Source organism: Anomalospiza imberbis, chromosome 21 (assembly GCF_031753505.1).
Source record: "Anomalospiza imberbis isolate Cuckoo-Finch-1a 21T00152 chromosome 21, ASM3175350v1, whole genome shotgun sequence".
Classification (NCBI taxonomy): domain Eukaryota; kingdom Metazoa; phylum Chordata; class Aves; order Passeriformes; family Viduidae; genus Anomalospiza; species Anomalospiza imberbis.
The window spans coordinates 2512626-2538219 of record NC_089701.1 but is presented as its reverse complement, the minus strand read 5'-3'; the positions used below and the strand labels follow the sequence as shown (position 1 = coordinate 2538219).

At 46.7% G+C, this 25594-nt stretch overlaps 2 protein-coding genes and 1 long non-coding RNA gene across 3 annotated transcripts in view; 2 read left to right on the top strand and 1 right to left on the bottom strand.

Moving 5' to 3' along the window:
- Positions 1–25594, bottom strand: part of GPSM1 (G protein signaling modulator 1) — a 102989-nt gene that overhangs the window by 73749 nt on the left and 3646 nt on the right. The gene's annotated exons all lie outside the window — the stretch shown is intronic.
- Positions 7258–9131, top strand: LOC137486092 (uncharacterized). Its single transcript, XR_011005573.1, has 3 exons — positions 7258–7666; positions 8305–8374; positions 8814–9131. It is a non-coding gene; the product is annotated as an uncharacterized lncRNA (long non-coding RNA).
- The window catches only part of LOC137486088 (uncharacterized), a 20383-nt gene continuing 3948 nt past the window's right edge, over positions 9160–25594 (top strand). Inside the window, exons 1-8 of the mRNA XM_068211062.1 lie at positions 9160–9421; positions 11211–11309; positions 13676–13804; positions 14133–14800; positions 15164–15255; positions 15350–16029; positions 16467–16566; positions 21803–21978. Of these exons, the coding sequence (XP_068067163.1) occupies positions 14165–14800; positions 15164–15255; positions 15350–16029; positions 16467–16566; positions 21803–21978 (1684 nt within the window). The 5' untranslated portion in view covers positions 9160–9421; positions 11211–11309; positions 13676–13804; positions 14133–14164. The remainder of the gene's footprint in view (positions 9422–11210; positions 11310–13675; positions 13805–14132; positions 14801–15163; positions 15256–15349; positions 16030–16466; positions 16567–21802; positions 21979–25594) is intronic.

Here is a 25594-nt window from a genome sequence, read left to right as displayed (position 1 = left end):
CACAGAGCTTTGAGACTTTGCCACCAAGGACTCTGCATTTTCCAGCTCAGAAGGAATTTTTCTTCTTGCATTTAGTGACACAAATATACCCAGGTGTGCAGCAACCTGCACAGTCAGCCACGGTAAATCAGGAGATTTTGAGGTTTACAGGAGAAGACAAAAAGGCAAATTGGTTAAACTTAGAGGAGCTAAAGCCCACCCTGGCCCCATGGTGGTTCCACATAAGCCAGATTTAACCACTGCCCTTAGCTGGGAATGGGAACACACAGATATGTGGTGTCTGATCCAGGAAATTATGGGCTCAGGCACTCAGGACCTGGCAATACATGGTGATGAAGGCAGCAGTGCAAAAATAATGTTGTTTCTGTCTCACAACACTCCATAGATCACTGTCCTTGAGTATCAATAAATGGGGGCATCTGAAAACAGTAAATCATTCCCCATTTATCTCATGCCTTGTTACAGAGCAGGGCTTGAGGCTCACAGCAAATTTTGTCTCATTTTTAGGCGTAACAGGCTGGTTTGGGAGCTTTGGCAGATGGACTCTTCCCCAGCTCCAAACCAAAAGAACAAATTGGGAGCATCCCTGAGCTGTGGAGTCTCCAATCTGTGGGTTATGCAAGCAGGGAATGGACCCTGCTTCTCATCCCTCTGTGGTTGTTGGACACAGGGATTGTGCCTGCTGCTCTGGTTTGGGGCACAGGGAACATGAGCCTGTTCCTGCTCCCACCAAGATCCACAAGAATCTTTGCATCAGCTCCTGAGTGTTTTAGGTCAGGCTTTAAGACACCTCATCACTCTGTACAGTAATTCTCACCACCCACGTACCCTTCCTTTCTCACTTGGCAGTGCAGGGAGACAAGGTGGAAGGAAATGTGCCGTTTTACCTGTAGATTGGTGATTTAAATTGCCCACTCCCGGCCTGGCACTATAAATCCTCTCCTGCAGCTGGAGAGCCCCGTTTACTACAGCAGGTTTCCATGGCAATGCCGTGCTCTCTCACATTCCACTGCACCGTGCAAGCAGCCCCCCCTTTTCACTTCAGATTCCATTCACACAATCTCCTATTGATAGGAAAAGAACCCAAATGGGCCATGGGTGGCTATTTGCTATCTTAACACACTTTCCCCCAATAACTGGGTGATGGATCTGTATTTTAGCACATCAAGAGAACACTTGCCCTTTGCCAGACACCACTTGGCAGGCAGCATAAAATCCAGATATTCTGAGGGTCTGGTTCTATCCTGACACACATTTCTCCTGTTATTTTAGGACATCATAGGAAAATACAAGCTTGATATTCCCTTATGTTTCTGGCTGCCAGCCAAGCAAAGGCAGCGTGTCTCCGTTGCAGCAAATCCTTCCCTGAGCTTGGGCAGCCTCGTGGCAGCCTCCCACCTGCATCCAAGCTGTTCTCAGCACTCAGTGCAACTCAGCCACTGAGGGGATGGCACAGCCCATGGGAAAAGGATCTGCTGCTTCCCAGCAACGTGGGAAGGAATTAGGAATTTTGTCTGCTAGGACTGGAAACAAAAAAGAGGAAATGTTACCAGTGGTACCAGCAAAAATCAGACTCCTCCCCTGTTTCTGGGTGTTTTACACGCACACTGATATCTCACATTACCTGTGGAGGAAGAAATTTGTGTTTTATCTCAGCAACTGTGACATGGCACCGTTAATGGGGCAGCCCATTTGTCTCAGTCTTATTATGCAGCTGATTTGAGAGATGATAAGTACTGCTAAGAATGACTTCGAAGCCTAGTGGTCCCATAAGCTCCTTGCAGGTTCAAATCAAATCCCAATTTATTAAGTGTCTTTATCTTTGTCCCTTTTAACTTCAAGGGAGTGTTTTGTCACAGATTCCAGGGGGTGCAGGACTGGGGCCTTGGCTGTCAGATTTCAGAGCAGTGCACTTGGTTTTTTTATCAGCTGCCTCTTCCCTCCATATGCTCACTCCAAAATTCACGTCACATCCAGCTTGCAATCGAAGTCTACATTTGGGCTTCGATTGTTTGCTAACTGAGAATTGCTGTGAAGATGGTTTTCCATGAAAATTGCTTAGTCAGGCACTGTAAAAAAATCAACAAAGAAATACTATTTTCCTTCCTTTTAGCTGGATGTGTTTTCCAGGAGTGAGGGAACTCACAATACTCCCACAAAGCCTGGCACGGGGAGCAAACCAGCAAGAGAATAAAGGAGTGTGGCTGCCAGAGCTGTGGGCTGTTTGTAAGATTCTTGGAGCACGTCTGGAGGGTGCAAAAATTTCAAAACACTGAGACTTAGGAGGAATTTCTGGTTTTGGTTCACATACATCTGCACTTCCTGAATTTTGCTAGACCTTGTGGGTTACTGAGTGAAATATTTCCTAAACAGTGACAGTGCACAGCAGCAGAAACTGAAGCCTCTGGGAGGTGAGTCCGTAGCAAACAAACCTTCAGGCTCCAAACAGCCTCGTACAGGGTTGAGTAAATACCAAAGCCACTTGCCTTTGCCTTGAAAAAACCACCAGAAATCCACACTGGAGCTCTGAGTGCCACAGTGTGGCAGAGCTGGGCACTTCTTGCCCCATTCAGCATTGCGTGTGCAAGGGGGAAGGGCTGGTTGGGAAAAAGAAGACTCAAACCCAGACCATGTGCTCCTTGTGGGATAACCCCATGTAGGGGGTCAGCTGCACCTCCCCTGGCAGGTTCTTAGAAGAGAAACTCCGCAATATCCTTGCCAGAAAAAAAACCCTATAATTCCTTTGTAAAACCTGCTCTGAATAAGCCATAGCCTGTTGTCTGATTTGCTAAAATGAGTAGGTGGTAGTTGGAAAATCTCAGTTAGGGAAATTCAGTGTTTTGGGGGCCGGTGCCTCTAAAATACCATGAGAGTGAAAACCCAGGGCCTCTTCCTGCTTTGGTTCGTGAGACAGGAGCTGTGGAGTCAGCAGGACAGAACTGTACATGACTGGCTCACGTTGCTCCTACAGATCTAAAATACAAATCCTAATGCATTTGCTCCTCTTTGCCTCAGCTCACCCTCGACTCCCTCACTTGGGAATTTCACACTCTGCAGAAGTGGGATTTGGCCCAGTGATAAATTTCACTTCATCTCTCAGCAGATTTGTGGTCTAACACTCCAAGATGTGCAGCATAACACAGTGGCAATCTGTCACTCTCCTGGCTCTTGTCAGCTCCAACAGCTTGCTGAGAAAATACTGAGCCAAACTAGGCACCAGTCCGACCTGAGGGACCCAGAAGCGTCGCCTGCCGTGAGCTCTGCCTGTCACAGCACAGATATTCCTGCTCCACTTGGCTCTCCCACCATCCCAGCAGGCTGGGACCAGCCCTGGGCTTTCCTGGCAGCTCTCACAGCTTCCCAAATCTTCCCTGAGCGTTGTCCTCCCACTGCTGAGGTTGCACATTGTGTTCTCTCCCCTCTTTGAGGTTCCACCCCTGAGCCCTGAGACTGCAATTAGGGCTCTTATCGCTCGTGCACCCGGAATAGCTGTGGCTTCCTCCTGGGCAGGCTCTGCATTCCCAGCACTGAAACCTCTAATCAGGCCAGAACGTTGGCTTGGAACAGCTTGAAACGGGAACTTTGCGACTCCAGACTGGAATTCCTTGTTTGGTTAGGCTTGAAAAGCTGAAATTCTGGGGATGTCTGAGCACAGGCTCTGAGCAGGGACATTTATTAGATTAGGCTGAGTCTGTTTCTTCAGGAGGAATTCTCAGAGACCGCAGGGATCCGTGGGCATGGAAGGATGTGGTGCCAGTGTTTCACCTCACCCTCTGAGTGCTTTCCAGAAAAAAACAACAACACTCACAATCCTGACATTGCTGCTAAAAGCAAATCTTGTAGAGTTATAAAGAATGAACGAATAATTGAAGATATAAACCAGAAAAAGGAGTCAGATTCAAAATAAACCAAAATGCTGATGGAAGAGCATGCAGTTGGCTCTGCTCTGCAGTGAGGTGGGAGGAGAGGATACAGAGCCTTTTCTTGGGGTACTCACTGAAATTCAACCCACAACAGCAGTAAGTGGGGTAAGAAGAAATGTATTTTATGGCTTTGCAGAGGTAGTTTTGAGGGGTGGTAAGAAATGCACTGTCAGGCCTCAGTCCAGGACATCACAGCCCACTGAAGTCCATCAGATGCTCCATAAAAAGAATGAAAACTAAAAGGAAAGTGAACTGTTGCTGTTGTGAGAGTTTTGCTGCTGCTTCCCAGTTCAGGCTGTCTTTGTCCAAGGTGGCACCTACCCCTCCCCTGGGTTGTCCTGGCAGAAACTGGGGCCAGGAGGCTCCAAACACTGAGTGCTGCAGCTCCAGTGTGCAGGCTGCGTTTGCCCTCTGCTGTTGGCTTATCAGACTGTTCCCTCCAGATAACCCAAAACCTGGAGAACCTGAATGGTTACAGCCCAGATTTCAAATGCTTACACTTAAAAAATTGTGATGCTTAAAATAAGTGATACCCACAAACGGGGAAAAAGCTTCACCTGAGACTTTAGTATATATTTGTTTTATATTATCAAGGTTTTGGTTATAATCATAAAGATTAGAAACTTAAAGAAAAAATTCCCCTAAATAGAACCCCAAAATTAAGCCCTTTGCTCTCTTGAAAGCAGGGATTCAGGTGTGACTGAGAGCAGGATCAAACACTGGGTGAGCCCACAGGGGAAGGTGTGAGGAGAGAAGCCCTGGAATGGGAAGAGCCACTCTGCAATGAGGAAAGATGCCCGGGGATGAGGACTCAGGGAGATCTGGTCCCTCTCCCTGCTCTGGCATCCCAGAAGTGCAGAGCTGTTCCAACCTGGGCCCCAGGCTGGTCACCCTGCCCTGCCCTCTACAGCCACCCAGCCCTGCCAGTGGTCACCACCAGGATACTGAACACCCTGGAAAGGACACAAGGGCTTGTCACGAAATCTGCTGGCACCTTGCCACGTGTTTGCAAGCTGAGATCAGCATTCAGCTCCTCTTGTTGCTGTTTGTTTTCTCCTCTGCTCCCAACAGCCCCTCCCTGCTCTGTGGCTGCTGTCGCCCTGCACAGAGGGGCACAAACAAAGGTGTGGCGATGGCTGAGCCCTGGAGGGGTTGGTGGGACTCCTCTGGTCCTCTCATTCCTCCTGGGACTCATGGGCAGGGCAGGGACTGACCTGGGACGTGTCTCTCCTGCATTCCCAGCTGGTAGCAGGAGCTGGAGCCTGTGGATGGAGCAGCACGAGGGAAGTTCAGTGCTGGGATCGCTCTCACACCCCTCTTTGGAGGAGCCTTTGGGATCAGCCACTCTTGAAAGACTGTAGATCATCTCCAAAGGGCTTTTGCACAGCTCCTAAGTGGAGATTTTGTTCCATGTGTGGCTGAGCCTTCAAAAGGTAAGTGTTGAGCTGGCAGAAGCAGGGGGATGGATGGATGATGGATGGATGGATGGATGGATGGATGGATGGATGATGGATGGATGGATGGATGGATGGATGATGGATGGATGGATGGATGATGGATGGATGGATGGATGGATGGATGGATGGATGGATGATGGATGGATGGATGGATGGATGATGGATGGATGGATGGTGGATGGATGGATGGATGGATGATGGATGGATGATGGATGATGGATGGATGGAGGGATGGACGGAGGGATGGACGGAGGGATGGATGGATGGATGGATGGATGGAGCTGATTTTCCCAACTCTCTGACCATTCCTGAGCTCCCAGGCAGCTCTGCAAAGTGCACTGACCCACAGCAGGACATTTACCAGCTGTCATATCCCTGCCTCTCCTAAGACTCCTTCACAAATTTATAATAGCAGCTAACATTTGCAAACACCACAAAAAATGTAAATGCTGAGGCTCTTTATGGGCAGTCAGCAATAAGAGATGAGTGAATTTATATTTATATCAGCATATAAATGCCCTGGGCTGTCTCAGAGGGCAGCAGTGACCTGTCCTTTTGCATGGTTGTTTCAGACATGGAGACCAAGTAAGCAGAGCTGGAGCAGAGCTGAAAAATGGAGAACAGCTTTGCCTCTGGAGAGCTGGATCCTCAAACTGGTATGTGGGTGATGAGCTTCCACTTTCCTCTGCACAGTTGTAGCAAAGACTTGGGTAACTTTATTTTAAACCCAGGATTTATCACTTGTGGAAAGACTTCAGTGCTTAGTTTAATCTGGATTGTATGACTTCAGGCACAATGGAGCAAATATTTTGAAGTTTGGAGAGCTCTGGGTAGTTTTGTTCATGGCCCTTACAGCAACACCAATCCCCCATTTCATGCTGTTTTCTAAAGAAACCTGCTCTGGGAACCTCCTCAGCCTGAAAGCATCACAGCTCAGTTTCTGTCGAGTGTGTTCAATGAGTTCACAGCAGGAGCTTCTCTCTAGCTGATGTGTCATGTGTCACTTTTTTTTTTTTTCCCATAAAAAGACATGAGCCATTCTTTCATGATGAATCCTATATGGGTTTGGGGTTTTTTTTTTTAAGCAATTACTACACATAGGACTGAATTTGGAAATTCGGCTCAGTCTTTTTTCAATGTGTGCTAATATCAGCAAGGATCTTGCTGAATAAGCACTAACATAGCCCAGAGAGCTGATGGAACTCAGCGCACACTGAAATACAAAAGCAGCCCAGACACAGTTTTTCAGGAGCAGTTCTGTGTTTCAGCCACCAGCTCAGTGATCTATTCTGGCTTGGGCATGAGGGGAAACTGTCAATAGTGAAGAGATGCTAAAATATCTTTCATCTCTTGATTGCACAGCTGTGGCCTTGGCTTGGAAGAGTCTCCAGGAAGTCAAAGCAGTGGTATGTGCAGTCCAGGGAGCACCTGCTGTCACACACCTTTATCTCTTTCTGTCAGCTGCCTGTGCATCAACTCCACAGCTGAATTCTACGGAAATATTGTAATTGACAGCAATGTAAACCTTCCACTTGGTTTGTTTTTTTCCCAGTGAACACATCACCTCCTTATTTGCTAAATAACAAAGAGAGGATAAGGGGAAAAGCAAGGAATTTTACCCAGTTTCACAGCACTCACAAAGTGAATTACAGGAACAGACAAAGCTTTGCCTTGCTCATGTTTGAAGCCCTGAGCAGAAAAACAGCTGGGACATCCTCTGGATTCTCTCTGTCTTATCATCCTCTTAGTAGGGAACATGATGGAGTTGTGAGCACAGCAGCTGCCATCATAACTGACATTCCTTGGATAAATGCAGAATATTATCCAAATCCACGGGGTGTTGCTTGCACAGCAAAGCCTGACAGCAGCATCCCACTGCTGAAGTTGCTCTTGGCTGGGGTCACCTCCAGCTTAAGCTGTTTTTAAAAACATCAGTAAAAATCTGAGGCACACAGACATGCAAAGAGTAAATAAAGGAGAGAGGTGATTTCACCTCTTATCTTCCCAGTCAATTGCATTCTTTCCAACTGTAGGAAATACCACTGGGAACATGCTCAGACAAGCCAGTATTTACACAGTAACTAGGAGCTGCAAAACTAATCAGAGAAGCAGGGGGTGCCAGCAAAAAGCGTCTCCAGAAAAAAACCCAAAACATATGTCTCCCTTCAAAAGAAAAATCTGCTTTTTCACAGCTACAAAGGATTGAAAACAAATTTTATCATCAAACGTGGAGCTGTGCCAAATCACAGGCAGCCAGAAGAAAGCTTTGGTACAAAAAGAGCTTTGGTGAGTTCTGAGTTACTGGGAAACTGCTGAGATGGGAAGGCTTTGGTGCTGGAGGGAAGGGAAGATGACAGGAGATCGTGAAAACCCCTCTTTTTTGAGGCAAGTGTGTATTTTCATCAGCTTTCTGTGTGTTCCCAGCAAAGTATCACAATGCACAGGAAGTCACATCTTGCTGGGGAGAGCTCAAGCAAAAGCTGCAGCATCAACACCCACCAGCTACAGCACAGTCACAGCTCTCTGTGCTTCTCCTCTGAGGGTTCCTTCCCTAGAGATAAACTGATGTAAATGCAGCATTTTGTTTGCTAACTTTGGCAGGAAATACATTATGTGTTTAAAATCGTTTCTAAAAGATGAAGTGGGAGAAAGGAAAAGCAGGAAATTTAACCCCGTTCCAGAATGTTCTTAGAAGTTAATGACAAGAACAGACTTCACTTGTTATTTTTGCATCTGTTAAATATTTGTTTCTGAGGTGGTTTGTTGGCTGGGAACAGTTTCAGCTGCTAGCCTTTAATATTTATTTAATATTTATGGGCCAGGTTTTTTGGGGGGATAGTCGCCAGTCAAAGTTGCTCTTTGAATTTAATGGTTAAGGAATATTTTTGACATTTTGGCATTGACATAGTTTTGATGTGCTGTAGATGGCGAGAGGAACAAAGATGAAACAGCTTTGAGCGAGAAAAAGAGCAGTGAGATTGCTCTAGCCCAAAGGTAAATAATAACCTGAGTGTGCAGCACTTGGGGGGTGAGCTGGTGAAGGCACACATAAAGGGATTTAAAATTTGGGATGCAGGACTTCAGAAAAAGTTTAGCACCTGACTGTTTATTAGGGAAAAAAGGAACAAAAGAGTCACCAAACAATTTCTCCCCCAGCTGTGACCAACAAGGCCCTGGAGGAAAGCAGTGCCTGATATCAGTTCTCTGCCCATGCTCATAATTCCTCATATCAGATCACAAGTTGCACTGTATGTACTTCCCTAGAATTATCTTCATTTGCCAGACTGCTGGTGACTGGCAAAGTGCTGATTCTGTGGAGATGCTGAGGTCACATCAGAACATGAACAAACTCAGCAGTCACTCATGTCAGTGTATTGACCAATTTAATAATTTTTAATCCTACATACTGACCCTTGTTTCTCTTTTTCTGAAGAGAGAGAAGCTCTGCTGTTCTCTCCCCTGCTCGCTCACAGACCTGTTTGCCTGGGAGCTCTGCTGTGATCTCTGGTCCATCCAGAATGTCCCCCCTGTCCCCCAGGGCAGCCTCAGGACGCTGCAGCCCTGCCAGGAACTGGGCTGTGCATGGAAAAGGCTCAGCTGGGACATGGGCACCTGCAAAGAGCTTGGACAGCCCAAGAAAGGACAATTTCAGGAAGCTGGGAGATTCAAGAGGATTCCCAGCACAGAAGGAAAAATCTCCCTGCTGCCTGCGTGGCCCACCTCGCTGCCCTGCAGGGAGCAGCTCCTTCTCTGCCCCATGTGGCAGCAGCACTCCCGTGCCCACGGCTTTCCTGCTTCCCACATCCCACCTTTCAGCAGCCAGCAAGGCCAGAGATCAGAGGCTGGAAGAGCTGTGGGGAAAGTCACCCCAGAATAAATTAGAGCAACTTAAGAAGAGGATCCAGGAGCAGAGGAGAAAGCAGCAAGCAGCACCCTGGGAGCAGGAGCGCCTGATTTTTGCTGAAGACCCCCTGCCAAAGAGAGCCCTGAAAAGAAAGGTTTGCAGAGTGGCTTCTGCTCCTCCTGCTCCAGCTCACAGAGGTCAGTGGTGGTCTGGAATCTCTGGAGAAAGGCTGGAACTGGGTACTCCCTAGCAGTGCTTTGGCACAGCTGAACAACTTAGCACAGATTCCACCCTTCCCTGTGGTATCTGGGGGACATCACCCATGTTCTTGTGAGAAATCCATTTATTTCTGCAGGGCCAAACCTCCCTGTGCTGTACATCCCACCCACTGGATTTACTCCCCAGCACACCCAAATTCATAAATTTCCTCAAATAGTAAAGAATTTGCTGCAAATCTATTTTTTCTCCCCTTTCATCCCACATCCTTCCTTTTGCCACATAGAAAACATGGTACAGGAGCCAGCAGAGCAGTAGTGAGGAGAGGCACCACAGGTATTTAAAACAGGAATTGTGTCGTTCAGAGGCATTACAGGGGATTTAACAGTTCATTCAGTGGAACTGGTGTGGATCTGAAAGCAAATATTATTAGACCTTCTTATCCTGCTTTGCTGCTAAATTTGGGGCTGAAGAACCATCCATCTACAGCTGTCACTTTAGTTTAGTGTGGTTCAAGATCTGGGATTGCTGGGAGCAAGGCGTGGGGTTGGGACTGCCCGGGGCCAGCCTGGCAGCCTCAGCCAAGGGGGATTACTGAGGAATACGGGACTGGAGGAGCTGAAAAGCTGCACGTAATAAATCTCATTGCTGTAATAGCATTAGTGTTAATTCACTGGGCACTGGCATCCCTGGCATGCCCTGCCAGCTTCCAGGGGCATTTCCCTTGGATTTGCTCCCTGCCACCGTTTGCAGGGATGTTGTGGTGCTGCCCTCAGGTCTGTGGCAGCCACGTGTCCCTTCCCAGCTGCATCAGGCAGCACTTTCTGTCACCCGTGCCTGATGGTACCCCTCCTAAAGCCAGAGTCACAGTCCAGGCTGAGCCTCCTTGGGACATTCCCAAGGGAAGGCTTGTTCAGTTTGTTTTTAACCCAGACCATTTTGCATAACTGGGTGAGAGAACTGCCAGACAAACTGTTCCACTTGTGGGACACACACAGACTGAGGCTGGGGATCCACAGCTCCAGACACTCAGTTCAGCTGCATCTCGTTCACTTTGTCTGCCTGTACCCTCCTACTGAAGGAAGTGTGCCACAGCTGCTTTGCCAAGTATTCCCTCTGCAGACACCTGCAGCCCTGCCCTGGGAGCCCAGTGCTGCTTTCCACACGTGCAGGAGCTCAGCTGTTGAATACCAGCATCTGCACAGCTCCTTGTAGCCTAATGGCTCTCAAACATTTGTTCTTCTGGGTTTTAGTGCTCTGAACCCAACTCTGTTCTCTCCTTGCCTGATGAAGAGCATAGAATACCAGGCAGAGAAGGATTTACCATCCCTGGACAAGGAAGGGATTATAAAAAAGCCAAAAGATCCCAGGTTAGCAATGAGGTATCATAATTGGGAACTTCCTCGAGTATTCGGTGTTTGCTCTGCATGGAAAGGCTGGCCTGGATCTCCAGAGACACTAAGGGGGGTGTCCCACTGCACCCATGGGATGCAGCAGTTAGGGCAGGGCTGTTTATTGTGTTGTATGGATAGACAGGGTCATGGATAGAGCCTCAGGGATGGATCCAGGCCATTGCTTCCTTTGCTGGGACATCTATACAACAAAAATAAAATAAAGGAGTCCTGCATATTTGGTGACCAGTTTCAATTAAAAGACTCCAGGTTTTGCATTTCAGGGGAATGGGGCTGGGATTGGATTGTTGGGTTCAACAAGTTTGATTTTAGATACACTAATTCTTTTCTGTGTTTTATTTTCACCTCCTGATTAAAGACCAAAGAGAGAGAAGCTCAGCCTGGAGAATTCAAACAGAACACCAGAGGCAGCTTTCACACAAGTCCTGTGTTCTGGAGAGAGCAGTGACAGGGGAAGGTAAGGCTGAAAACCATGAGAAATTACAAGGACTGATGAACAGAACTGCCTGCAGCAGCTGAATTCCAGACCTGCCAGAATTAAAATTCATCAGAAATGAAAATTAAGTCGGACATCCTCAGTGGGAAGAGCTGTCTGTCACCTATTCAGTTATCTTTCCCTAATGAATTAAGGGTGCCACCAAAGGCAGGGATTTCCTGGCCTGCCAAGCAGGGACTGAATCCAGGCAGTGAGAAGTCAGATGAATTATCCAAGTCTCAATTGCTGGTTCTCAGTTTTATTTGACAGGTACTTCTAAGGGCAGGTTGGAATTCCTGGTGTCATTTTACCCATTCAATGCTATGGCTTTGCATAGAAATGGTTCCATTCAAATGTTGTGGGGAAGAAGTGGAAGTGCTGTGGGTTGTACTTTACACCTGCCAAGTTCCCAAGTCACTTGTGTGAAACAGAAATAAAAATATCCAAGCTCTCTAATCCAGATAGAATTATCAGTGTAGTGTGCTGTAGTCCCTAAGTATGATTTAAAATGCATGAAATATGTAATAATTTCCTTCTCACCCTTTTTTTTTTTTTGTTTTAATGGATTGTTTGAAAAATGGCTTGCTCTTCCTCTGAGAGTGGGTCATAATAAGACCATGCCACGTGAAGCATTCATCATTGTAACTGCCAGTGTCATGGTGTCTTTATTGGCTATTAGTTTCTGTCACTGAAAAAGCCAAGGCAGGGCTACAAAGAGATGAATGAGGGGCAGGGGTCAGAGCCAGAGTACTCAGGAATTTGATGAATTATAAATTTGCTGTAGTTAACAAAAAATTAAGTCACCACAGCTATAAAATATTCATCTGTTCGTAGGTAGGGAAAAAACCCTGGAGAATATTTAAATCAAAAGAATTTCTTCTATCAACTGTTCTCATCAGGAATGCAGGCTGCTCATGAACTTTAGCATCATAGTTGCTGTAGTTAATGAACAAGATACAGATAAAAAGAAGATTTAATTGAAATAAACAACATGGTGAGGCAAAGACTGTTAGATCCATAAAATAATTTGTCTGGTGCATTCAGAGAAGCTAAGACAGGGTACAAAATATATGCATTTTTGCTACTGCTAAAAACAAAACAAAGTGACACGGCAAGGTGTTTCCTTAAAGACATGGATGGATCCCAGCCCTCCTGAGCCCAGGAGATTCTGGCAATTCCCTCTGAGTTCCTGCTGTGAACACCATGCACAGATCTGGTGATAATTCCTTCCAAAGGAAGTCCATGGGATTATAGGAAGTGACTTCAGCCCCACAGGGAGTGCAGCTCTTCCTTGTCTGAAAAACATCATTCTCCCTGTGACACGGTTCACAGGAGCCTGCAGGGCGTCTCAGAGGCTGCTGCAAATGAGGAATAAAAGCTGTTGGCTGTGACTCCTTCAGTCAGAGGCCGTGGTACAGAGGAGAAGCTGTTGCCCCACACTGAGCACTGAACCACACAAACTGAGGCTGATTTCAGAGTAAAATCTTTCCTTTAAAAAAAAAAAAAACCTCGAGAGTTTTAACTGGGGGAGATTTTGGGGGGTAGAATTCCATGCAAAACCCAACTAAGCACCTGTTCAGCCACCTTGTGCTGGATAAGTGTTTGCAATAAATACATAATTGTGCCAGTATTGGCATGCTGGTGAATGCAATCTGAAATTATGAAGTAAAACAGTGATAAATGTTGTCTATTATGTGACACCACCTATTAAGCAAGAGTAATTTGTTTGTGCTGCATTCTGCACAGTTTATTTCTACATTAGACATTGTCCCTCGTCCTGTAGCCTCCATTGATTCTTCCACACCACATCCTGCTGATTCTCACCAGTTTAAAAATGAATTCATTTCCTCTGGTGAGTTTGAAGTAATCACTTCAAAGGAAGGAAAACAATAATTTTGTTATCCCCTTCCCTTCAGTTCTCAAATGTGCTGGTACCCAGGAAGTCCTGACCTTTTCTCAGTGTTCTTGAGACCTCTGAGAGTCAGTGATTTCTGAGTAAAACTTGTAAGACTGTGTGAACACACTTTAAGTGTTAAATTATACAATTACTGATAGTAAAGCCTTAGGAAAGCACTGAACCTTCACATTTTATACTCCTGAACTCATCTGATTCATGACCCCGGCAGCCTCCAACGTTTGAGTGCTTTAAAAACTTTTTGTTATCAAAGTAGCAACAATTTTTTAAAATGTTATTTTAAACCTGCTCTGACTGAAACTTTTTAGATCTCCCCACACCTTGAGTGTGATTCCTGGAAATCACCATTAAATAGACTTGAATAAAAGAGTTAAAATAGTCTTTCAAAGAACACGTGGGGCTTTGATAATTAAATACAAACTCTCTGTTTCAGGTGTGAATCTACCTGGTGTTTCAGCATGGAGAGAAGGTCAGAAGTTGGCTAGAAGGCTGCTGGGTCCACCCCCTCCACTTCCACATTTGAGGAGCAGAACTGGAGAGCAGAGCACAGCAAAGACCTTTGGTACAGCTGTCCTTCTACAGCACTGGTTGTTTTGGCACACCCAAAAAGAAAAAAAAGGTTTATTAAACCTAATTTAAACAAAAGCTTTCCAGACCCTTCTGAACACCTTTCTTTAATGGCTCTTGCAATAAAAATTGGCCACTGCAACTTCAAATTCCACCTTTACAGATTTATCTTCTCCCTTGAATACCACAGATTTTACAACAGACAGTGCAAATAGTCCTCAGAGCTGCAGTTGGAAGCAGGCTGGGAGATGCACACTATAGATACAGGAATTGTTACTCTCTGGAATAATTACATCACTGTTGTTTCCAAATCTTTCCCACAGAACCTTTGGAAGGAGGTCGAGGTCTTGGGGCAATGCCAGTGATGGAAAACAGCTCCAGAGTGAAGGGAAATGAATGTGTGGGGAGGAGCCCTGGAGCCCAAAGCGCTGTGGTCGCTCCCAGCAAGGCTGAAAGGGGCAGCAATGCACCCACAGAGGATACAAACCAAGCACTCAGGAACCTTCTCTTGCAAAGGCAGTCCTGTGAGGAACACAGACATATCAGGCTCCCCAGAGACGCTGTGAAACACCAGTCCCAAGGGATCCATTCTCCTTCCCCTGGACTTTCATTAACAAAAGATGGAGCCAAGCCCAGCACCTCAGGAAGCTGCAGCAGAGGAAGAAGTGCATCTCCTCAGAGACAGAAAGGGTCTGAGAAAGAAAACCTTAAGCAATCTTCAAAGAGGAGGGCAAAGCTTAAAAAACCTCACCCCTACAGCCCTGAAAGCATTCAGGAATTTATTTATCGAAAAAAGGCAGAAAGAAGGAAAAAACTCCTCAAAGAGAAAAAGTCTTTGGCACAGGCTGCGGAGATGAGGAAGAAGAAGTTGCAAGAAGTGTACAGGAAACAAAAAGAAGCTATTGGGAAGAAATCGTGTCCTGATGAGATGCACAAACCCATTGGGAAAACAGGTTCTGCCAAAGGAGATCCTCAGTGTGAATTGGAGCAAGTAAGTCCTAAGGAGTGGCAGATTGAAACCCCTCCAATCTTGATCAGTGCAGCACCGTGTAGGACATGAAACACTTCATACAAATGCTTTGACGTGCCAGGGAGAAAAGGTTTTATCTAGAAAAGCAGAGCAATTAGCTTATAATTATGGCATAAACTGCTAGGCTCATTGGTAGGGCTGGAACCCTCGACTTCAGGCCAAAAACCTGGAAATCTCCACTGCCTGACCTAAAAGAAGGTTTGCTGTGTGGTGTGAGCAGTTTTTCTAGTTACATGAGCAAATTATTAGGTGGAATAAAAAACAAACATTACTCTTCTGTTGCCAGCTGTTGAGTGCTTACACTGCTGGGCTCTTCTCTTTCAGAGGCAAACCAGTGGGGGAGTACTGGAAAGGAGTTTCATGGCCTGGGTGGAGGAAACATCCTCTCCTCTATCACCTGAAGATCACAGAGGCAGGTACTCAGACATAAAAGGCATCGTAGAAAACCACTTTCTCAGCTCACACTGCAGACATCTCTCTCCTGTTGTTATTTTTTTTTTTTTTCAACAGGAATCAACTCCTGGAAACAGCTCAATCGCCTAAAAAAGGAGAAGCATCAGGTCCTCCAGCACCACTGGAATCCGAACGCTGGTTTCTCAGTCCTCTGAAATGTGGAGACTTGAGGGACTGCTCTACCCCAGCTCTGCATTCACCTCCTCTGAGCTTTTCTGTTCCTCAGAAAGATGCAAGACCTTCCTCCAAGGACTCATCTTTCGGGCTTTCTCCACAGAGAAGCAAACAGGATCGAATGAGAGCCATTCACAGTCTGTCCAGGGAACTTGCAGAAAAGATTGATGTGGCAAGGAAGAGGCTGAGTGCAGCCAGCTGGGCTAAAGCCTCTGCTGACAAACAATCAACAGAGACAGCTCTGGACCTGTACAGTGAACCTCCTTCTGCCCCAGAACCTGAGACTTCCAGGGATTGGCAAGAGAGGACAATGGCTGCAGAAATGCTTCTGGACACCACAGACCCTGAAGTGCTTCGTGTGACATCCGATAGGGAATGTCATGGACTGGGCAGGACTGACCTGCTGGGCAGCACTGAGGGAGCAACAGCCCTGGACAGACAGAGGGGAATGCCAACTCCTTTGCCTGGTGGGAGTGCTGAGAGGGAAGAATTGCCCTGGATCACTTGCAGTGCAGGACAGATTCACCTCAGCTCTGCAGGTGACCTGAGCAACACCTTGCAAGGTAAATCCTTTTGACATGACACAGCAGGGATGCTCAGGTGCCACTGCCCAGGTCTTTCAAAGCTACAGGCAGGGGTTAAGCTTCATCTCCCCTTGGCTATTTATTGGAAATGTTGTGCCTTGGAAAATCCCTGAGCAGTGGCTCTCCTGGGTTTTACTTTCCTCCCTTCTCCATGCACCTGTGAAACCGCATCTCATAATTTTATCTGTAGCTTTGCCACCCGTTTTGGACATGTCACTTTCTGGTGCCTAGGCTTTCCCAGAAGTAAAAGAATTATAAACCTAAGCCCATGTAGTTAAAAAACCTGTGGATAAGAAGAGCTGTATTGGAATGAAGTGCTCACACGTAAGTAGGCAGTGAATAGATGCCAAAGCTTAGGCCATTTCATTTCTATGAAGAGCATATTTATTAAATGTCTTCATTTGTCTTTTTAAAAGGTTTCCCTGTGAATAAGGGCTCCAAGGTGGACATAAGTCTATTGCATGAAAAGCCAATAACCAGCCCAGCCCCTCCAGCTCACGGATTCCTCGCTAGAAGGTAAACAAAGCTGGATATTTTATTCTCTGTTTAATGTGCCTTGCATGTATCTAAAATAAGGAGCACCAATTCAGCATGGAGTCAGACTTGGGGCAGTGGGTCTTCTACACTTCACTTTCCTCTCATTGCATCTGTGAAATGACATTTCATAATTTTATCTGTGGCTTCACCACTGATTTTGGACACATCACTTCTGCTGCCTAGGCTTTCCCAGAAGTAAGAAAGGAAATATAAACCCGGCCTCATGTAGTTGGAAATCGGGGGATAACAAAGCTGGATGTATTATCCTCTGCTGAATGGGCCACACAGACTTAAAATAAATAGCGAGGACAGCGGATCCCTGGGAGCGGTTGGTGAATCCCAGCTCCAGTGGTTTTTGCAGGAGCGGTGGATCCTGGAATCGGTGGATCCCAGGTGGCTCTGGTCATTGTTCCCGAGAGGGTTCGGTCTGTGGATCCCAGTTGGCTCCAGCTGGTGGATCCCGAGTGGATTTGGTCGGTGGATCCCAAGTGGATTCGGCCGGTGGATCCTGGGTGGCTCTGGTCAGTGGATCCTGAGTGGATTTGGTCGGTGGATCCCAGGTGGCTCCGGTCCGTGGATCCCAAGTGGATTCGGTCGGTGGATCCCGGGTGGCTCCGGTCAGTGGATCCTGAGTGGATTTGGTCGGTGGATCCCGGGTGGCTCCAGTTGGTGGATCCCAAGTGGATTCTGTCAGTGGATCCCGAGTAGATTCAGTCGGTGGATCCCGGTTGGATTCGTTCGGTGGATCCCGAGTGGATTTGGTGGTGGATCTGGGGTTGATTCGGTCGGTGGATCCCGGGTGGATTCAGTGGTGGATCCCGGGTGGCTCCATTCGGTGGATCCCGGGTGGATTCGGTGGTGGATCCCGGGTGGATTCTGTCGGTGGATCCTGAGTGGATTCGGTGGTGGATCCCGGGTGGATTCGGCGGTGGATCCCGGGTGGATTCGGTGGTGGATCCCGAGTGGATTCTGTCGGTGGATCCCGGGTGGATTCGGTGGTGGATCCCGGGTGGATTCTGTCGGTGGATCCCGGGTGGATTCGGTGGTGGATCCCGGGTGGCTCCAGTTGGTGGATCCCGGGTGCCTCCGGTGGGTGGATCCCGAGTGGATTCGGTGGTGGATCCCGGGTGCCTCCAGTGGTGGATCCCGGGTGGATTCAGTGGTGGATCCCGGGTGGATTCGGTGGTGGATCCCGGGTGCCTCCGGTGGGTCCCGCGCCCGGTTCCCGGCCGCGCTGCCATGACGCTCTCTCGCCACCGGAGGGCGCCGCAGCCGCGGGCGCGGAGCGGGACGGAGCGAGCCCCTGGGTAAAGCTGCCCCGGCTCCTTCGGGCGGGGATTAAACAAAAAATTAATTTCTAGCGATTGTTTTCACTCGCTTTGCTGCAAAAGTGGGTGAATGATTCGCAGCAGTGCAGCTCTGTAGGTTGTGTGCGTGCGGAGCAACAGCTGCTCACGCACAGCACCTTTCCTTGGACAGCACACGTGTGATTATTGTGGAAAATTGGTTTGGTAGCAGGAAGTGTAGAAAAAAGGATTACATTAATGTAGGTTGTTGTCAGCCTACATTAATTAAATATTTCATGTAGACAGCAGTTGAGAGAAACCCCTTTGAATGTGGCCTGTCTTAGCAAACTGCCCCATTGGGTCCTCTCTGGTGACAGGGGACACCATGGAGGAACAATTATGAACTGCAGGTCAGAGCGTGTCCCTGCCCAGCCACAGAGAGGGACAAAGCCAGAGTTCCCACAGAGGCCACACAACGCTGCAGAGAAGAGAATAAATCCCCTGAGCCCTGGAAGATTAAATATGACCTGGACATGCATTACCAAAGAAAGGACATATGTGCAGCAAACTGGCCAGTGTGTCCCCAGTGTCCCGTTCAGAGACAAGGACAAGGACCTGGTGCTGTGGGATCCTGCCCAGGCAGGAATGGCCTGCATCTTCTCCGTGGGCTCTCTGATGGTGCCGGGGAACGAGCTGGCTGGGCCAAATTACCTGCAGCTAAACTTCTCTAGTGGGAAAAAGAGTGTTTTTTCTCTTTTTAATTGAAGGTGGGATATTAGGCCCAGCATTCTTTTCAAGAAGATTGTTTACAGCTTTACAGTGCAAAGTAACCAGGAGGAAAACGAAAATTGGAGAGATAAGTCCAGACAGATGAGCTTAGCAAAGTTATGAGAAGTAATTACTGGAATTACCAAGAGTTAAACCCCTGTTCTTTGTGCACAACCATCACACTCGCAAAGGTTGGGCCGATCTCTGCTCTGAGAGATCAGTTGCAAGGATTATGGAGCTGTTCTGTCACAGAAGATGGCAAATATATAAAACATGAGCAGTGGGCATTCCGAGTGTGCAGTGGAGAGAGTCAGAGCTGTGTCTGCACTGCACCTTGGGGAGCACAGCCCAGCAGCTGTGGGCTCCATCCCTCTTGTCCTGACACCACCCAAACTCACAGGAATGGTGGTAGGTGCAGGACCCCCTGGGCACAGTGGGAACAGCCCTCCAGCTGTAAGGGACGAGCATCAAACCAAGGAGAAATAAGACAGATTGCACCGATCTGCTGAACAATGCAATTACTGAGAAAGCAAAGCAGCCAGAGTCAAAAAGTCCTCAGAGCATCACCGAAAAAAACCACCAATAAAACCTCTTAAACAATAAATCACAACCCTCTTGCAAGTGCTGCTTCAAAAGATGAGGAGAGCTACTTGCAGATGAAATATCGCTGTATTTAGAGATTAGAAGTGGAAAGTGGGGCTGTATTGTGAATGACTCCAGACTCATCTCCTGGTGGGCTGAGGGCTCCCTGTGATGCAGCAGCAGTGATAGTGAGGGGACCATATAAAGGAAAGGGCACCCCATGCCTAACCCTTAGCTACTGGCAAAGTACATAATTAATACAAAGGCTCAGAGTACAAGCCTGTCTTTTGTCCTCAGCTTTTATCTGTATATAATCTAGAGTCTGATTTTGCTCCTCTCCTGAAGTCTGCACACTCATGGGAAGCAAAAATGAATGAGTCCTTTAGCACACAGAGTGAGGCTCCCATGATCAAGTTACTCCTGAAGCTGATCTGTTATCAACTGATTCACTACAGATCAGATCAGACAGAAAGCCACCAGGTAAAGAAGCACCAGTGTGTTCTAAGGAGGTGACTGAGGAACTTTGCAGGGCCATAATTTCTCCTGCTTCAGGGACATTTGCACTCTGAGTGCATGAACTGTCTGTGGCGAATGTCAGCAGGCAGTGAAGGGAGCCTGTCTCTTAACTTGCACAAAAACTTCACAGGCTGTGCTAGCAGGAGGGGCCCATGTGTGTTCTTGGCCTTGTAAACGTGTTTCTATAGAGCTCTCATTGATGTAGCTAGGGCTGGGTTAGAAAATGTGATGGTAAAAGCAGCTGAGTTGGGTCTGTGCTCTGACTTCCTCTGCTAAGGAGTTAGGAGTCCACATTTGGCTACAACAGACAATAATTCTTCCCTCTCTCCAATAGCTCATCTGAACAAAGCCACCTGTTAAAACTGACTGTGTGCCGGCCTCATTCACAAATACAAAACATGCAGCACTCCAAACCCAGCGCTCTTGAGCATGACCTTCTCCACAGCCAGTTTCAACAGCACAGTTTGCTGTTTACATGTTTAATTATAGCTCTGAAAACAGCGGCTCGTGTTCATGCACAAAATCCTGCAGGTGTCTGTTTCCATAAGAAATGTTCCCATTTCATGCCCGGCTGCTCCCCCGTCCGCAGGGGCGGCTGGCAGAGGTTTGTTGCTGATGCAAATGACTCACTGATGGGAATTCTCCAAACTGCCAGAAAGTGTGTGGGCAATTCCATCTTACTTTGTTTCAGTTGCCTCTGGAAGTGGCTACACTCTCAAGAGTCAAAAAAAATCATCCCGTTTTTGCTGTAAGTTCAGATTGGAAAGTGCTCTGGCTGGCTTCAGAGGCTGTGGCTGGAGAGTCACCTACTAGATCACAGCTCTGCCTCCTCCTGTGGACTCAGCAATGCTTTCTCTTCAGTGCAAACCCGAAGAACCTCATCTGGGAGCTGTGGTGGTTTATGCAGAGCTGGCTGTGTCTGCAGGGCAGGTGTTGCTGGCCACTCCTGTGGAAACCCAGTATTTTCTGTAGAATCTGCATTGATTTCCACTGATGCCCTTCCCAGGACACAAACCTTGGCATCAGACTCCCCAAAAACAGAGTAGGCATTTCCCAAGAGCCAAAGAAAACAGTGCCTAAAAAACCATCACAACGGAATTGCAGAGACAAAACTCAGCACATTTAACCAATGAATATTAGAACTGCTTTGTAAGAAATCCCTGTTTCCTCTATTCTTTCTCTCTTATCCACCTTTGCTCCCACTTTCTGAAGACTACATCCAAGACGCGTTAGTGGAAGCTGTACTAATCGTTTTAGCAGTTTCTGGGTCATGAAAAACAAAGAAAAGCTTATTAACGAGAAAAATGAAATAAGATTTCCCTAAGCTGATTGCCGATAAAAAAAAATTTCCATGTTCATTTTTCTGTATAGAAAATAAAACATCTGTCACCATTTCAGTGTCTCAATGTCCCTGTGTGTGGTTCAGCTGAGGCTTGATCAATAAATGCCCATTTTCACACCTTCTTTCTTAATCTTTTTAGTTAAGCTCAGATGGTTACAGACCAAAACAAAGTCAAGTCAGTTAGCTGAGGTCTTCGTCTACAGGACTTGGTGCTGACATTGTTTTGAAATATTAAAGTATATGTATCACTCCCAGATCTTAGTTGGGCCACAGCCATGCTCAGCACAAGTCCCAGGAACACTAGAACAGAGTTCAGGACTATGTGTTTCTAAACAGATTTTTTGCCAAGGCTAATAGCTGGATTGTGCAACCAAGTCCCAACAATGGCACGGATTGTACAATGCAGCCCTCATAAATTAAGCTTCCACACTGCAAGGTTGTTGTTTGTATTTGCCACCAGGTTGAAAAACACCCAGCTCTTTCAAAGCAGTAATTAGAGTAGGTAAAAATTGAGTGTTGTTAGCTTTCCTGACAACATCAAGGTAAGAAAGGAGATTCTGTTCGTGGCCAGGTATGACTTCTCAGGGAGCCTTTTGTTTCCATTTGACAAAATGTAATAGTTCTGTTCAAATGAAATAACCTTTTTTTTTTTTTTAAGTTCAAAAGATTGCTTTATACACATCTCAAAAACTAGGTAATTGTTGTTGTTACCTTGACACAGCCTACTGGGAGAACTCACGGCACGGAGGGATCAGTGTGGATCTGAGACTGTTGTGAAAGTTCAGAACCAAGAGGGAAAGGCCAACCCATCTCCTGGAGAAAGCCTGAGGATCTGGGACAGCCTGAGCTTCCAGCCCTCTGCCACTCTGAGCACTGGCGGCTTTGCGCAGGACTTGGGTAAGGTGGCATCTCCCAGAGGGTCACTCGGTGCCCTCCCAAAGTATTTCTTGTGCTGTGGCAATAGAATGAACAGTCCCTCATTGCAACAGAATCCTTGCTGATGGTTCTGGCTAGGGCTGAAAAATCTTCTGGGGTGAGGGGGAATTCCAAATTGATGATTGTCTTCCAGATTTCAAAGGTGAAAAAGGGGTGCATGAAAAATTGTCCTCTCAACATTCATGCACAATCTAAGAGATTATATGGAATTATTATTATGAAAATTGCATAAAGTGCAACAGAAGTTCTTTGCGTTTTCCATGCCGTGCTGTCACAGGTGTGAATTCAGCTCACAGTGACAGCTACAGGTGGAACAAACCCCATTTAGCTCAGAGACATTTCCAGCACCTCGTAGCTTCATCTGAAGGTTTCTGGGAGCCTTACAATTATCTCTTCATAGTTACCCCATCCCAGCAGTGTGGGATATTGGTCCTGCTTGGACAGCAAGAGACATCACGGCCCAGGACATGGGCAGGGTGCAGGGGGAATGGAGGGATGTGCTGCAGGGTGCTCGGGGCTGGCCAGGGGAGCAGGGCATGGCCACTTCTGCCGGGAGCAGAGGTTTGCACGGAAACAAGGGAAAGTTTGTGGCCGAAAGGGTTAAAAGCAGACCAGTAGCGTGCAGACCGCTCTGTCTGAAGAGATCTCTGCCCGCTCCCACCAAACAGGAGCAGATGGTGCATTGTTTTAAGGGCTTTTCCGAGACAAAAGAACAAGATCAGATAACCTTTCCTCAAAGACGGTACTTACAAAAAGCCTTTGCTCTTATTAAGGATTCTTCATTGTTTTTCTCACAACATTTTATACATCATATTGGATTTTGAGGTGGTGGAGAAGCCAGCATTGTTTGCTGTGCTTCTCCCTCCCCCCCAGGGACCAGGAGGGCATCTGAGACGATTGGGCAGCAAGACCGTTGTCTGAAGTGTTTTACCCTAAGCGAAGACAACCTATTTATTTACTATTAATAACTGAGGGCCCCAATTCTGCAAGGCCCAGCCATCCACTATTCACCACAGGAACAATAGGAGCTGCTGCTTCGTGCCTGTGCCAGGAGAAACCTTCCCCTTCCCTGAGCATTCGCAGGAGCTGCCAGCCCAAGGCTGGAATGGGAAGCAGCGCTCCCATGGTGGCCACGCTGCTGCACAGGAGGCACAGAAGTGTATGCTCAGCACAAAGTGGGTTTGAAATATGGGTCACAAGTGGCTCTGTCACCACCCAGAGCAGGGATGGGGCATTCAGGGTCGAAGCTGCATTGTCTGCTCAAGGCATCGCCCAGCAGCTGGCTCTGTCCTTTCACGGGACACAGAAGTCACCGTGCACACGCAACATAATGAGGTGTAATTCTACAACTGCTGCCAAATGCACATATTTACCTTTCAGAGGGACGTACATCACCTGAGCACCCACTGCTGTGCCAAAGATTTTCTGTAGTAAACACATTTGGCAAAATAACAAATTTCATTTTGAACATCTTAAAGCAGAGAGAAGAAGATAATCACAAAATATTTGTTTACTACCTGGGGTAAGACAGTGAACTTGTCCTGAATTGTTGAATTTTCTTTTTAAACACAGCCAGTATAAAACCCAGAATTTCAAATCCTATAAGCTCATGCTGTTGGTGAGCAAAAATTGTCTCCAGGGCTATCCCATAGGGAGCTGAGGAGATGAGCTATACTTTCCCTGCTACTCCAGCATGTCCTCTGAATACAACCCACAGTATCTATATTTCTATATCTCTATTAAATAAGAGAACTATATGATTTTTAAAAACCTCAACATTTTGCCTGTGCCCCTTCCTACAGTCTAGGGAATGGCCTTTGAGCCAGATTGGACTGAATGAACCAGAAATCTCATTTCATCAGACCAGATTTTTTTTTTCCTTTTTTTTTTTTTTTTTTTTTGTATTTGAGAGATATCGATATTTAAGCTGAAATTATTTGTTTAAAAAGTATTTTCTAAATGTTGAAGCTTAATCATGGCTACTGCTTTAAAATAATTTGCATTAGGAAAGCAAATGGAATGTTTTCTATTGTTCTTGAAATGCAGAACTTTAACCTGAACTGCAAGGAAAATGTATTTATATGTATCATCTTTCCCCTAAATTGCTGATTGACATATTTTCTTGTATCACTAGAGGGAGCTGCCTTCTTGCATCTAGAAGAGGGAGAAATTATTAAATTAGTGGAATAAGCACAGAAATGTATCAGCATGACTTCAGCTAATTGTGCTCTGATGGAGAGTGTTGAGCTGAGGCAGCTCTTCGTGTTCCCTCCCAAATCCTGGCAGTGTTTTGTATTTCCCACAGCTCCAGTGAGCTCCAGTCCTGCCTTCAGCACCTCTGGAGTTGTCTGCAATGATGTTGTCATTGACTGAGAGAGTTCAGAATAACTGATGAGGAACAGAAGGACCATTCCATGGAAATTCAGGATTCTGGTTAGGTGCAGCTTCAGGCCCAGCTCTGTTGCCATCCTGAGCCAAGAGCTGCCCTGCAGCTCCATGTGACAAGGGGCAGCAGCAGGGTGAGGCACTGCCATGTGCTGCAACATCTGGCTGGGAGCTGAACTCAGGCCAGGCCTCCACACCAGAGGATTTAGACATAAATACAAAATATGCAGAGCACAGGAGCAGCACAGGCCACATTAATCCCCTTGTTTGGTAAGCAGCCACTCCTCAGTGCCAAGCAGGATACCAGACGTGTTTAGAGAGGAGAGAAGGACCTGATCCAGCAGCTGTGGAAATACAGATTCTCCAAGGTACTCCAGAGTGCAGCTCAGCCCATGGATTTCCTGAGGGAACAGGCAGAGCCTTCACATTGAGAGTCTCTTGCTTGGGGATTGCTTGTGGCTCACAGATCGTGCTGAAGGGCCAAACTGCCTGTGCTGCATTTCTCAGCTGTGATCAGGAGTTACCAAACCACTTTTCTTCCTCCCCTTTTACCTGTCATCAGTGCAGCTCCTTTCCTGCACAGAGAGTGCTGAAGTCTGGGTGGCATTTCCCCTTACCTGGAGAGCACTCTGAAATAATAAAGCAATTGAGTAACATGGTAATTTGGAAAGAGGAACGACTGCCTGAATGGGGGCTAATGGGGAAATTCCTTCTGGACCTGCTGCTCCATTCCACAGCAGCATTTCAGGACACTTTACACCCCACATTGCTATACCTCCAGGCAATAATGCAAAGTTGTGCTTACAATTAAAGTTGCAACTATGTCTTTTTATAATAACTGGGTTGGTCTGATTGCTGACATGGGCAGAAAGAGAAAAAGCTGTCCTTGAGTAAAGCAGCAGTAAATGCTTCTGCCTTGCTTCAAGTGATTAGAAAAATGAGACTTTCAGCCTGGCTTTTTTAATTATATGTCAGGGAGATTCTACAGGGCTTTGCTGAGATTCTGCAGGTGCAGCGGAAAGTGATTTAATAAATAGCATTTTTTTCACAAGGCTGAGTGTATGCACATTGAAGCTATCTGGGTAGGCAGTAAATGCCATTCATCATCACCTAAAAGGACGTGAAGTTTAGCCAGATGGTATTTTCTTTAATGCAGGATGTTGCAACACAAGAAATGCATCTGGAAATAGCC